Source organism: Bombina bombina, chromosome 6, assembly GCF_027579735.1.
Source record: "Bombina bombina isolate aBomBom1 chromosome 6, aBomBom1.pri, whole genome shotgun sequence".
Lineage (NCBI taxonomy): Eukaryota > Metazoa > Chordata > Amphibia > Anura > Bombinatoridae > Bombina > Bombina bombina.
Genome location: NC_069504.1, coordinates 1,148,409,508 through 1,148,425,499, shown reverse-complemented (window position 1 = coordinate 1,148,425,499; position 15,992 = coordinate 1,148,409,508). Strand labels below are relative to the sequence as shown.

General features: G+C 38.4%; 1 protein-coding gene across 1 annotated transcript in view; it reads right to left on the bottom strand.

Moving 5' to 3' along the window:
- Positions 1–8,554, bottom strand: part of PLCZ1 (phospholipase C zeta 1) — a 400,274-nt gene extending 391,720 nt beyond the window's left edge. The window contains exon 1 of the mRNA XM_053719723.1: positions 8,407–8,554. Within this exon, the coding sequence (XP_053575698.1) occupies positions 8,407–8,554 (148 nt within the window). The remainder of the gene's footprint in view (positions 1–8,406) is intronic.
- Between the last annotated feature and the right edge of the window lie 7,438 nt (positions 8,555–15,992).

Below are 15,992 nucleotides of genomic sequence, written 5' to 3'. Positions count from 1 at the left end.
TGTTCCTGGAATAAGACTACAGCCTATGTGTTTATGTGCTCTGGGCCACTACAATAGACCCAGTCTGCTTCACTAGCACTATAGTGTGCTTTAGGCCATGTGAGTATCCATTTTACTGGTAGCTACAAGTGGGTGCCCATTTGAATGATTGACCTGCACTAGGAGTCGCCCTCTTCCTTCTTTTCAAAGATCTAAACAGAAGACACCACCGCTTGAAGAACCTTTCTCCCAAAAGAGGCCTCAGCCGAGGAAAAATATCAAATTTGGAAAATTTGGAAAAAGTATGCAGAGAGGACCAAGTTGCAGCCTTGCAAAGCTGTTCCACAGAAGCTTCATCTTTAAAAGCCCAGGAGGCTGCTGTCCAGCAGTCTCATAAGCAAAATAAATCATACTTCTCAACCAGAGGGAAAGAGAAGTAGAAGTAGCCTTCTGACCCTTACGCTTTCCATAGAAACAAACAGGGCAGAAGACTGGCGAAAATCCTTAGTCTAATTTTAGAGCACGCACAACATCCAAGTTGTGCAACAGACGTTCTTTATGAGAAGAAGGATTGGGACAGAGAGAAGGAACAACAATTTCCTGATTAATATTTCTTTCCAAAATCACTTTAGGAAGGAACCCCAACTTAGTATGAAGAACCGCCTTAACCGCATGAAAGATAAGGTAAGGCGAATCACACTGCAAAGCCGAGAGTTCCGAAACTCTCCGAGCTGAAGAGATAATAATAATAAAAAAAACCTTCCAAGATAGCAACTTAATATCTATGGAATGCATTGCTCAAACGGAGCCTGCTACAAAAACTTTAAGAACAAGATTAAGGCACCAAGGAGGAGCAACAGGTTTAAACACAGGTCTGATTCTGACCAGGGTCTGTCAAAAGATTGAACATCTGGCACATCTGCCAGATGCTTGTGTAACAAAATAGATAATGCAGAAATCTGACCTTTCAGAGAACTGACTGACAACCTTTCTCCAGACCTTCCTAGAGAAAAGACAAAATTCTAGGAATTCTGACCCTACTCCAAGAGTAGCCCTTAGATTCACACCAATAAAGGTATTTATGCCATACCTTATGGTAAATTTTTCTTGTGAGCATAGATCATGGTCTCAATGACCGACTCAGAAAATCCACGCGTAGACAGAACTAAGCGTTCAATCTCCAAGCAGTCAGCTTCAGAGAAACGAGAGTTGACTGGAGGAATAGACCCTGAGTTAGAAGGTCCTTCCTCAGAGGCAACCTCCAAGGTGGCTGAGAAGACATCTTTACTAGGTCTGTATACCAGATCCTGCAAGACCATGCAGGAGCTTTTAGAATTACTGATGCTCTCTCTTGTTTGATACGAGTAATAACTCGTGGAAGGAGCGCAAACGGCGTAAACAGGTATGCTAGACCGAAATCCCAAGGAACCACCAGAGCATCTATCAGAGCGGCCTGAGGATCTCTTGACCTTGAACCGTACCTTGGAAGCTTGGCGTTCTGCCGAGATGCCATCAGATCCAACTCCGACATCCCCCATTTGATGGTTAACCTGGAGAACACCTCCGGATGGAGAGCCCACTCCCCGGGATAAAATGTCTGTCTACTCAGGAAATCCGCTTTCCAGTTGTCTACTCCAGAAATATGGATGGCAGACAACAATTGTGAGCTTCCGCCCACTGAATAATCCATGCCACCTCCTTTATGGCTAGGGAACTTTGAGTTCCTTCCTGGTAGTTGATGTATGCCACTGAGGTGATGTTGTTTGACTGAAACCTGAAAAACCGGGCTAAGGACCATTGAGGCCAAATCATCAGAGCATTGTAAATCGCTCTCAACTCCAAGATGTTTATGGGGAGAGCAGATTCCTCCCGCGTCCATAGTCCCTGCACCTTTAACAAGAACCAGACTGCTCCCCAGCCTAGCAGGCTGACATCCCTGGTCACAATCACCCAGGAAGGTCTCCGGAAACATGTGCCCTAAAAAAACAGATGGTCCTGAGAAAGCCACCACGAGAGAGAGTCTCTTGTCAACTGGTTTAGATCTATCCTCTGAGACAGATCCGAATAGTCTCTGTTCCATTGTCTGAGCATGCATAATTGCAGAGCTCTCAAATGGAATCGAGCAAAGGGAGTGATGTCCATAGAAGCGACCATCAGACCAATTACCTCCATACAATGAGCCACTGATGGCCAAACAGTAGACTGAAGAGAGAGGCAAGAGGAGAGAATTTTTGATTTTCTGACCTCCATCAGAAAATGTTTCATAGATAGGTAATCTATTATGGTCTCTAAGAAAACAACCCTTGTAGCTGGAACAAGGGAACTCTTTTCCAGATTCAATTTCCAACCAACAAAATCTCTGTATGAGAGTTTGCTTGTTGAAAAGATGGCGCCTGAACCAATATGTCATCCAGGTATGGTGCCACTGCAATTCCCCAAGACCTGATCACTGCCAAGAGAGTCCCGAGAACCTTTGAGAAAATCCTGGGAGCTGCGGCAAGGCCAAATGGAAGAGCCACAAACTGAAAGCCTTTGTTTAGAAAGGAGAATCTCAGGAATTTGTGGTGATCCCTGTGGTTGCCAACATGAAGATACGTGTCTTTCAGGTCTATGGTCGTCATGAACTTACCCTCTTGGACCAAAGGAAGAATGGAAGGAATGGTTTAAATTTTGAAGGAAGGTACCCTGAGAAACTTGTAGAGGCACTTGAGGTCTAAAATGGGTCGAAATGTCCCCTCTTTTTTGGGAACCACAAACAAATGTGAATAGAATCCTAGACCCTGTTCCCTTACTAATCTTTTTACCTGGTCTGCAGATAATCTTGAGAGGTGGAATCTGCTCCTGGGAGGGAAAGTTTTGAATTCTATTTTGTAGCCCTGAAATACTGTGTCCACAGCCCAAGGATCTGTGACATCTTGTCTCCACACTTGACAAAACAGGAAAAATCTGCCCCACACTTGATCCGAACCCGGAACGGGGGCCAATCCTTCATGCTGACTTAGACTCAGCTGAGGGTTTATTTAATATTCGAGGATTGATTGTAAATATGGAAGTCAGCTGACAAATAGCAATCAACAGAGATGTCCACACCCCCCCCCAGTGACATCTGAAGAGGGAGGCCCAGAGGAACAGGTGTGATCCTTTGAAAGTCTGGTGGTAACAAAAGCGACATGGATCAACAGCGAAACCTGTTCCGACTCCCCAGGACCGGATGTGTCACACAGTGGGGTAAGCTAAGTTTCCTATTGGCAACTACTGTTTATCTCTCCATTTAGAAGTGATCCTACACAACTAAGCAACATATTGCACTGTGGAATTACTGTTTATCGACAGTTTGTTTTCATTGGGGCAGACTCTCATTGAGACTTTACTCTTTAAATATATTACCAACACCGGAGATTAGGTGTTTTAAGGAGAACTGTTTGTTTATTGTCTAAGTGAATGGGGCATTGGTCAGGTGTCTAAGTGAATGGGGCATTGGTCAGGCCTGTCTTTACTCCTTATACACTTTTTCACCTGGATAACAATAACAGCACTAAAGCCACAGCCCAGAGTAGAAGAGCAAATTAATTCACATATGGATACAGTTGCTAGACCTAATGCAACAGGTTTTTTTTCTCTCTGAAATGCAGAAGAAAGAGATGGCTCTAGACTGGAAGTAGAAACTTTCTTTTCCATGGACAGGACTTTATACAAACTACCAGCACTTTTTGAGGAAATGGAGTACTTAATTATAAAAGAAAATAAGCTAAAGTGGGACATTTGGATTTTGAAAAATTATTTGAAGTTGCATTTAACTCCAAGGGGACTCAGACTAAACGTTCTCTACAGATGACCAATCTTTCATCAAAGAATAGAATTATATTCTCTCTAATTGTTCTTGGGGTCTTATGAAATTACTTGTAATATATAAAAGAAACAGGTCTTCAGAAATTACTATCAAATTTGTACAGTGAATTTGGTAAATTTGATAAGTTATTACAAGATGCAGTAGCAGAAGCCAAACCATTCAGCTAGATTACGAGTTGTGCGTTAGCCTTAAAAAGCAGCGTTGGCCGGTCCCAACGCTGCTTTTTAATGCCTGCTGGTATTACGAGTCTTGCAGGTACAGGTGTACCACTCACTTTTTTGCCAGACTTGGAAATACCACAAATCCACTTACGTAAATTGCGTATCCTCTTTTTTCAATGGGACTTGCATAGCGCCTGTATTACGAGTCTGCCAAAAAGTGAGCGGTAGACCCTCTCCTGTCAAGACTATTACCGCATTTTAAAGTCAGTAGTTAAGAGTTTTACACTACAAGGCAGTAGCATAAAACTTTTAACTAAAGTGCTAAAAAGTACACTAACACCCATAAACTACCTATTAACCCCTAAACCAAGGCCCTCCCACATCGCAAACACACAAAAAAATGTTTTAACCCCTAATCTGCTGAAACGGACATCGCCGCCACTATAATAAATATATTAACCACTAAACCACCATACTCCTGCCTCGCAAACATTAGTTAAATATTATTAACCCCTAATCTGCCGTCCCTAACATCGCCGACACCTACCTACATTTATTAACCCCTAATATATCGCCCCCAATGTCGCCACCACTATACTAAAATTATTAACCCCTAAATCTAAGTCTAACCCTAAACCTAACCCCCCTAACTTAAATATAATTTAAATAAATCTAAATAAAATTACTATAATTAACTAAATTATTCCTATTTAAAACTAAATACTTACCTGTAAAATAAACCTTAAACTAGCTACAATATAACTAATAGTTACATTGTAGCTATCTTAGGGTTTATTTTTATTTTACAGGCAAGTTTGTATTTATTTTAACTAGGTAGAATAGTTACTAAATAGTTATTAACTATTTAATAACTACCTAGCTAAAATAAAGACAAATTTACCTGTAAAATAAAACCTAACCTAAGTTACACTAACACCTAACACTACACTATAATTAAATTAATTCCCTAGACTAAATACAATTAAATACAATTAAATAAAATTATCTAAAGTACAAAAAAACAAACAAACAAACACTAAATTACAGAAAATAATAAACAAATTACAAGATTTTTAAACTAATTACACTTAAAACAAAATAAAAAAGCCCCCGCCAAAATAAAAAAGCCCTACCCTACACTAAATTACAAATAGCCCTTAAAAGGGCCTTTTGCGGGGCATTGCCCCAAAGTAATCAGCTCTTTTACCTATAAAAAAATTACAAATCCCCCCAACATTAAAACCCACCCAAACAACCCTACTCTAAAACCCACCCAATACCCCCTTAAAAAAACGTAACACTAACCCCTTGAAGATCACCTTACCGGGAGAAGTCTTCATCCAACCGGGCCAAAGTCCTCAATGAATCCGGCAGAAGTTGTCCTCCAGACGGGCAGAAGTGGTCCTCCAGACGGGCAGAAGTCTTCATCCAGACGGCATCTTATATCTTCATCCATCCGGTGCAGAGCGGGTCCATCTTCAAGACATCCGACGCGGAGCATCCTCTTCTTTCCATGGCGACTGAAGAATGAAGCACTGTATTCCTCCATTCCCCATGAAAAGGGTCTCCTGGCACTAGGTTTTTTCATGAATAAGTACTACAGAGAAGACGCAAATTTTTGTCAATTTTTACTTAGAGCAGCTGAATTTCTTCTCACCCACAACTACTTTGAGTTTGAGGGGGTTTTCTACCTCCAGGTATGTGGGACTGCTATGGGGATAAAATTTGCCCCCTCCTACGCCAACCTCTTTATAGGGTGGTTGGAGCAGGATCACACATATGGGGTAGGGAAACGCCTTTGGCTCGAAGATAGTGGTGTACAAAAAACTTATCGTTGACCTGTTGTACATTTGGAAAGGGGATGACAAGGAATTGCCACTTTTTGTAAATTATTTCAATACAAACAATCTAGTGATTTCCTTTACATCAGAATCAAATCCTTCCAGCATCAACTACCTGGATATCCCTCTTATGGGCATAAGTGGAGAAGAGGTACAAACCACGGTTTATAGGAAACCAATTTCAGGGAATACCCTTCTCCACGCAAAAAGTTGTCACCCTAAGAGTGTATTCCATGGTATAGCGAAAGGCCAGTTCATCTGCTTGAAGCGGAATTGCTCAAACTATCAGCAATATATACGATAGAGTCTAAGGATCTGACCAAAAGACTGAGATCCTGAGGATACAAAAATGAGACCGTTTATGAACATTTGATAATACATATATATAAGTTTGATGTTCATATTTATAACAATACTCTTAACGCGAGGCATAGAGATTAGCAGTTCAAATCTGGTAATTTGTAAATAGATATACTGTATTATATAGTAGTTTCTCTCCATGCACTATCCAGCAAGCATAGATAGCAAATGTTAGCAATATTCCCCCTTCACCAATCCTGTGTAAAGGAACTAAATAGGTTAATGGAGGTGGGTCACAATTAACCAATAGGAACAGGTTTTTTTTCTATAAGAGGTGGGGATTAATTCTATACAAAGCTGAATTTTATTCAGCTTTGACAATGGCAGCAAGTCGAAATGCGTCAGCTGTGTGCTGACCCCTTTTTGTATGTTGCACTATATGTGAATTAGGCTTTTAATTATGTAAAAATAAAATATGTACTGAGTTTTTAGAAATTTGGTGCTCCGCTTCAATTTCTTCTTTGATATTCTTCTGAAGTGCAAGTCTCCAAGACCTAGAAGACAAAATGACTTACCTGCAGTCTAGCTGTCCAGCAGGAAGACAGCTCACAAGGCATGAAAGGACATATACTCCTTACAGAGACTTGTAGAAAAAGAAAGAACAGAGTAACCAACTCTGGCTTTCTATACCATGGGCAGTAATGCAAAAACATCAGGAGAGTGTAATAGAGTTGTGAATATTAAGCCAGGGAGTCTCATTCTATGGCCATATTGTGTAACTAAGATCCCAATTTTATTTAAAAAGAATAGCTGTCTCTTGATGTTTTTGCAGGCAATTTTTTGCAGCAGTTCAAAAAATATGTTGTGCTTTTGAAAATGGATGTGCACCAATACCTTTTTTTGGGTATTAACTAGGTCATATTGGCAGCACTCCCAAAGATGTGTATATAAACATTTTGTAACGTGTGCTAAACCAAATTTTGTATTTGTATTAAAACATAATCAGGGAGACTGACCATCTCCCATTGGTTAAAGCGCCCCACCCAAGCTCAGGTGTGCTCATGACAGTGTAATAGAGTTGTGAATATTAAGCCAGGGTGTCTCATTCTATTATGTAGAGTAAAAGCAGGAATGATTTAGCCCTCTAAGGCAAAGGACTGTAGTGTTAGGACCAGTCTATTTGGGGCACCTTGTAAGTTGGTGACTGGCTAAGCAGAATATGGCCATATTGTGTGACTAAGATCCCAATTTTATTTAAAAAGAATACTTCTCTTGATGTTTTTGCAGGCAATTTTTGCAGCAGTTCAAAAAATATGTTGTGCTTTTGAAAATGGATGTGCACCAATACCTTTTTGTTTGTGTATTAACTAGGTCATATTGGCAGCACTCCCAAAGTTGTGTATATAAACTTTTTGTAACGTGTGCTAAACCAAATTTATATATATATATATATATATATATATATATATATATATATATATATATATATATATATATATATATATAAAAATAAATACAGGACAAGCGCACTCCAAGGGACTTATCAAAAATCACTTTAATTAGAGTGATTTTTGATAAGTCCCTTGGAGTGCGCTTGTCCTGTATTTCTATTTATTTGTTTGCTGCACCCAGGGCATAAGGACTTTTGTAATTGGGAGTGCAATTTCCTGCTTTCCTATATATATATATTGGAACCCTTTCTAGTGAAACACTTTGCCATATACCATATCCCTTTTAATTCTTAATTTTTTTATTATTAATTTTAATATGATATATTTTTTATTGGAAAGTCTATATATGTGTGTAATATTTTATTTTAATGTGTATTTGATGTGTTTTGTGCAAAAAAAATGTTTTAACACTTCAGTTTGCTTCAGGTCTAAAGTTATGCTAAATATTTTAGTGCAGTTTCGGCTTGTGTGCGAGTATAAACTATAGCTTTCAACTTGTAATAGCAGCGCAAATTAGCGCACAAGTGATATTCATTGAAAGTATAGGCTGCACTCGAGCAGTCAGCTACGCTAACCTTTCTTGCTTTACCAAGGACTTATATTATCAGATATGTTAACGTGGTCATGATATTCAAAGTTCGGCTTTTTGTGTGAGTGGGGTTAGCGCGGGCCACCACACATGCTATCATTAACTCACCACTTGTAATCTGGCGCAATGTATTTGCAAGATACAAACATAGCTTTGATTTCCTAAAATAATAAACTAACATGTACACAATTATTGCTATTTAGTCACATTGATCAGATACGGAGATTCCATTTACCTTCCATAATGGGCTCATACGTTGTGATTAGATCGCTGGCAACGTGTTTGTCGTAAGAAGACTCACACTGTTCTCTATGAAGAAACTCAAGAAACTTTGGTAGTGTGATATATTTCTGAGCATTAGCATATTTTCTAAAGATTTCCATGTACTCCTGTCTGTAGATGAAGGCTCTATATATGTGTTTAAATCCCTCCTCAGTAATAACTGAAGTCTTCGGATGATCCCTCTCCTACTGAAGGGTAAAGTAATATAGTGTAAAAGTATAACATATTTCAGTGCATTTCAGTATATGACAGTGCTGCTGCATTTACATTTTGTGCTTTGTATTTTATATTAGATTATACTTCAGATTAAGTTGTATTGCATTTAAACTTTGCACATTCTATTTTGTAGTTTAATGCATATAGATCCTGTATACAGCAGTTTATTCTGATAATGCTCTGACAGTTGCAGTGTAATTTTAACAAATTTGGTCCATACATTGTATATTTATGTGAATATTTTCCAAATAACATAGCACTTTGTGTTTGCTCTATTTAAAATTAAACTGTCTGCTTCATTCAGCTTCCCAGTGAGATTCATTACTTTCTATGGGACGGATGATCTAATATTCTAGTTTGGAGAGAAATTATAGTGCAGACTTTACAGGGGCTGAACTCACTGAATTCTAAAAGAAAAAGGTGGAACTCGGAAGTCTAGAGAGATAAGAAATGCCTCCATAGAAAGTAATGAGGCTCTCTGGGATACAGAATTTCACAGGGGAGAGTGGAATTAAAGGGACACTGTACCCAAATTTTTTCTTTTGTGATTCAGATAGAGCATGCAATTTTAAGCAACTTTCTAATTTACTCCTATTATCAAATTTTCTTCAATCTCTTGGTATGTTTATTTGAAAAGCAAGAATGTAAGTTTAGATGCCGGCCCATTTTTGGTGAACAACCTGAGTTGTCCTTGCTGATTGGACAGCACCAATAAACCAGTCCTGTCCATGGTTCTCAAACCAAACATTTGCTGGCTTCTTAGCTTAGATGCGTTCTTTTTCAAATAAAGATAGCAAGAGAAGGAAGAAAAATTGATAATAGAAGTAAATTAGAAAGTTGCTTAAAAGTGCATGCTCTATCTGAATCATGAAAGAAAAAATTTGGGTTCAGTGTCCCTTTAACAGGAGAGCACCTGGGACTGATAGAAAGTCTTAGTTTTTTGCACTTAAACTGAACAGTTTTTACTACACATTTGTTTTCGCTTCTAGTTTAGTTTATATTTCTTTTCTGTTAATTAAATAAGTGTATTGTGAATTTTGAGCAAACTTCACCTGCATACAGTTGGCAAGACAAATCAGTCAGACCAGCTTGTGTAACATGCTTATAACATTTCGTGAGAACAGTGAGAGAGCTTCAGACATACCCTAGGAACTCCCCTGATCAGCCCATGGAACTGCCCTACCCCTCCCACTTTCTTACTTTCTGAAGCTGTCAATTTTAGTTTTAAAATAGAGCAAATACAAAGTGCAATGTAATTTGTAAAAGATACTCAGACATATATAAAGTATGATCCTAATTAGTTAAAGTAATACAGAAACTTCCAAAGCATAATTAGAATTTGTATACATAATCTAAATGCATTAATAAAATAGAAAGTGCATTCAGCATAATAAATAGTTATACACTAATGTTTCACAGTACAGTGGATGTTTTTAAAAAAATAATCTGAACTTTATTTGATTTGATTTAGAAAAAAACAAAGAAGTTATTAGAATCATTAAACTGTTTAATAACTGACGTGGCAGAAACAGAGCAAAGATGATAATTAGCTAATTGCTCAGATTAACACCTCATCTAATATAAGAGCGTTTGGCAGCAGCAAGTCTGTGGGGGATATTTATCAAAGCTTTAATCTCAGTGCATTCGCCGACGTCAATACGCTCGCCTAACATCGCCTAACATCGCCTAACATCGCCAAACATCGCGGCTATGGACCTGAATATGCTCTCCATATTTATAAAAAAAAAAGCAGTCAAACACACGGGCACCAAGTACAGGGTGATGAGCATTGGACTGTTGTTAACTAGCAGTCATCGATCTCGCATCTATTCGGCTTTTTCCCAACTTTATTTATACCATTTCACTAAACGCCGCAACTATACTAAAGTGTTTAACCACTATCCCGCCACTCCCCATCGCCGCAACCTAAATAAAGTTATTAACCCCTATCCTGCTGCCCCCGACACCGCTGCCACTAAATAAACTTATTAACCCCTAAACCTCTGGCCTCCCACATCACCACCACTAACTAAACCTATTAACCCCTAAACCATCAGCCCCCCACTTTGCAAAAAACTAAATTAAGCTATTAACCCCTAAACCTAACAACCCCTTAACTTTAAATTAAAACTACCTGTAGAATTAAAATAAACTAATTTTAAACTATTAATTAACCTACCCTAACTATTATACTACAATTAAATTAAACTACCAATTAAATAAACTAAATTACATATTAAAAAAACCTAACCCTACTAAAAATATTTAAATATACAATTAAACATTATTACAAAGTCCTAAATTGCAAAAAAAACCCAGAAGTTTTGAAAAAACAAACACTAAATTACGAAAAATAACAAACCAAATTATCAAAAATATTTTTTTACACCTAATCTAATAGTCCTATCAAAATAAAAAAAGTGCCCCAAAATAAAAAAAAAACTATCCTACAATAAACTAGCAATGGCCCTTAAAAGGGCCTTTTGTGGGGCATTGACCTAAAAAACATAATTTATGTAAGAACTTACCTGATAAATTCATTTCTTTCATATTAGCAAGAGTCCATGAGCTAGTGACGTATGGGATATACATTCCTACCAGGAGGGGCAAAGTTTCCCAAACCTCAAAATGCCTATAAATACACCCCTCACCACACCCACAAATCAGTTTAACGAATAGCCAAGAAGTGGGGTGATAAGAAAAAGTGCGAAAGCATAAAAAATAAGGAATTGGAATAATTATGCTTTATACAAAAAAAATCATAACCACCACAAAAAAGGGTGGGCCTCATGGACTCTTGCTAATATAAAAGAAATGAATTTATCAGGTAAGTTCTTACATAAATTATGTTTTCTTTCATGTAATTAGTAAGAGTCCATGAGCTAGTGACGTATGGGATAATGACTACCCAAGATGTGGATCTTTCCACGCAAGAGTCACTAGAGAGGGAGGGATAAAATAAAGACAGCCAATTCCTGCTGAAAATAATCCACACCCAAAATAAAGTTTAAATGAAAACATAAGCAGAAGATTCAAACTGAAACAGCTGCCTGAAGTACTTTTCTACCAAAAACTGCTTCAGAAGAAGAAAACACATCAAAATGGTAGAATTTAGTAAAAGTATGCAAAGAGGACCAAGTTGCTGCTTTGCAAATCTGATCAACCGAAGCTTCATCCCTAAACGCCCAGGAAGTAGAAACTGACCTAGTAGAATGAGCTGTAATCCTCTGAGGCGGAGTTTTACCCGACTCAACATAAGCATGATGAATTAAAGATTTCAACCAAGATACCAAAGAAATGGCAGAAGCTTTCTGGCCTTTTCTAGAACCGGAAAAGATGACAAATAGACTAGAAGTCTTTCGGAAAGTCTTAGTAGCTTCAACATAATATTTCAAAGCTCTAACAACATCCAAAGAATGCAATGATTTCTCCTTAGAATTCTTAGGATTAGGGCATAATGAAGGAACTACAATTTCTCTACTAATGTTGTTGGAATTCACAACCTTAGGTAAAAATTCAAAAGAAGTTCGCAACACCGCCTTATCCTGATGAAAAATCAGAAAAGGAGACTCACAATAAAGAGCAGACAATTCAGAGACTCTTCTGGCAGAAGAGATAGCCAAAAGGAACAAAACTTTCCAAGAAAGTAATTTAATGTCCAATGAATGCATAGGTTCAAACGGAGGAGCTTGAAGAGCCCCCAGAACCAAAATCAAACTCCAAGGAAGAGAAATTGACTTAATGACAGGTTTTATACGAACCAAGGCTTGTACAAAACAATGAATATCAGGAAGATTAGCAATCTTTCTGTGAAAAAGAACAGAAAGAGCAGAGATTTGACCTTTCAAGGAACTTGCGGACAAACCTTTATCTAAACCATCCTGAAGAAACTGTAAAATTCTCGGAATTCTAAAAGAATGCCAGGAAAAATGATGAGAAAGACACCAAGAAATATGTCTTCCAGACTCTATAATATATGTCTCTAGATACAGATTTACGAGCCTGTAACATAGTATTAATCACAGAGTCAGAGAAACCTCTTTGACCAAGAATCAAGCGTTCAATCTCCATACCTTTAAATTTAAGGATTTGAGATCCTGATGGAAAAAAGGACCTTGCGACAGAAGGTCTGGTCTTAATGGAAGAGTCCACGGTTGGCAAGAGGCCATCCGGACAAGATCCGCATACCAAAAACCTGTGAGGCCATGCTGGAGCTACCAGAAGAACAAACGAGCATTCTTTCAGAATCTTGGAGATTACTCATGGAAGAAGAACTAGAGGCGGAAAGATATAGGCAGGATGATACTTCCAAGGAAGTGATAATGCATCCACTGCCTCCGCCTGAGGATCCCGGAATCTGGACAGATACCTGGGAAGTTACTTGTTTAGATGAGAAGCCATCAGATCTATTTCTGGAAGTTCCCATATTTGAACAATCTGAAGAAAAACCTCTGGGTGAAGAGACCATTCGCCCGGATGCAACGTTTGGCGACTGAGATAATCCGCTTCCCAATTGTCTATTCCTGGATTATGAACCACAGAGATTAGACAGGAGCTGGATTCCGCCCAAACCAGAATTCGAGATACTTCTTTCATAGCCAGAGGACTGTGAGTCCCTCCTTGATGATTGATGTATGCCACAGTTGTGACATTGTCTGTCTGAAAACAAATGAACGATTCTCTCTTCAGAAGAGGCCAAGACTGAAGAGCTCTGAAAATTGCACGGAGTTCCAAAATATTGATCGGTAATCTCACCTCCTGAGATTCCCAAACCCCTGGTGCTGTCAGAGACCCCCACACAGCTCCCCAACCTGTAAGACTTGCATCTGTTGAAATTACAGTCCAGGTCGGAAGAACAAAAGAAGCCCCCTGAACTAAACGATGGTGATCTGTCCACCACGTCAGAGAATGTCGTACAATCGGTTTTAAAGATATTAATTGAGATATCTTTGTGTAATCCCTGCACCATTGGTTCAGCATACAGAGCTGAAGAGGTCGCATGTGAAAACGAGCAAAGGGGATCGCGTCCGATGCAGCAGTCATAAGACCTAGAATTTCCATGCATAAGGCTACCGAAGGGAATGATTGTGACTGAAGGTTTCGACAAGCTGAAATCAATTTTAGACGTCTCTTGTCTGTCAAAGACAGAGTCATGGACACTGAATCTATCTGGAAACCCAAAAAGGTTACCCTTGTCTGAGGAATCAATGAACTTTTTAGTGAATTGATCCTCCAACCATGATGTTGAAGAAACAACACAAGTCGATTTGAATGAGATTCTGCTAAATATGAAGACTGAGCAAGTACCAAGATATCGTCCAAATAAGGAATACCACAATACCCTGTTCTCTGATTACAGACAGAAGGGCACCGAGAACCTTCGTAAAAAATTCTTGGAGCTGTAGCTAAGCCAAACGGCAGAGCCACAAACTGGTAATGCTTGTCTAGGAAAGAAAATCTCAGAAACTGATAGTGATCTGGATGAATCGGAATATGCAGATATGCATCCTGTAAATCTATAGTAGACATATAATGCCCTTGTTGAACAAAAGGCAGGATAGTCCTTACAGTTACCATTTTGAATGTTGGTATCCTTACATAATGATTCAATATTTTTAGATCCAGAACTGGTCTGAAGGAATTTTCCTTCTTTGGTACAATGAAGAGATTTGAATAAAACCCCAGTCCCTGTTCCAGAACTGGAACTGGCAAAATTACTCCAGTCAACTCTAGATCTGAAACACATTTCAGAAATGCTTGAGCCTTCGCTGGGTTTACTGGGACACGGGAAAGAAAAAATCTCTTTGCGGGAGGCCTTATCTTGAAGCCAATTCTGTACCCTTCTGAAACAATGTTCTGAATCCAAAGATTGTGAACGGAATTGATCCAAATTTCTTAGAAAAAAACGTAATCTGCCCCCTACCAGCTGAGCTGGAATGAGGGCCGCACCTTCATGTGGACTTAGGAGCTGGCTTTGATTTTCTAAAAGGCTTGGATTTATTCCAGACTGGAGATGGTTTCCAAACTGATACCACTCCTGAGGATGAAGGATCAGGTTTTTGTTCCTTGTTGTGACAAAAGGAACGAAAACGATCATTACCCTGGAAAGAAAGGGAAAGCAGAGTAGACTTAGAAGACATAACAGCATTCCAAGTCTTAAGCCATAAAGCTCTTCTAGCTAAAATAGCTAGAGACATATACCTGACATCAACTCTAATGATATCAAAGATGGCATTACAAATAAAATTATTAGCATGAGAATTATGATCTGTTACTTGTTGCGCTAAAGCTTCTAACCAAAAGATGAAGCTGCAGCAACATCCGCTAAAGATATAGCAGGTCTAAGAAGATTACCTGAACACAAGTAAGCTTTTCTTAGAAAGGATTCAATTTTCCTATCTAAAGGATCCTTAAGGAAGTACCATCTGCCGTAGGAATAGTAGTACGCTTAACAAGAGTAGAGACAGCCCCATCAACTTTAGGGATTTTGTCCCAAAACTCTAATCTGCCAGATGGCACAGGATATAATTGCTTAAAACGTTTAGAAGGAGTAAAAGAATTACCCAAATTATTCCATTCCCTGGTAATTACTTCAGAAATAGCACTAGAGACAGGAAAAACTTCTGGAATAACTACAGGAGATTTAAAAACCTTATCTAAACGTTTAGATTTAGTATCAAGAGGACCAGAATCCTCAATTTCTAATGCAATTAGGACTTCTTAAAGTAAAGAACGAATAAATTTCATTTTAAATAAATATGAAGATTTATCAGCATCAACCTCTGAGACAGAATCCTCTGAACCAGAAGAACCATTATCAGAATCAGAATGATGATGTTCATCTGAAAAATGAGAAGTTTTAAAAGACTTTTTACATTTACTAGAAGGAGGAATAACAGACATAGCCTTCTTAATGGATTTAAAAACAAAATCTCTTATGTTATCAGGAACACTCTGAGTATTAGATGTTGACAGAACAGCAACAGGTAATGTAACAGTACTAAAGGAAATATTACCTGCATAAACAGTTTGTCATGACAAAACAGTACAAACAACAGCTGGAGGAACAGATACCATAAGATTACAGTAGATACACTTAGCTTTGGTAGCTCCAGCCCCAGGCAGGGATTTTCCAGAAGTATCTTCTGACTCAGCTTCAACGTGGGACATCTTGCAATATGTAATAGAAAAAACAACATTGATCAAATTCCTTAAATGACAGTTTCAGGAATGGGAAAAAAATGCCAGTGAATAAGCTTCTAGCAACCAGAAGCAAAAATCAATGAGACTTAAATAATGTGGAGACAAAAGTGACGCCCATAT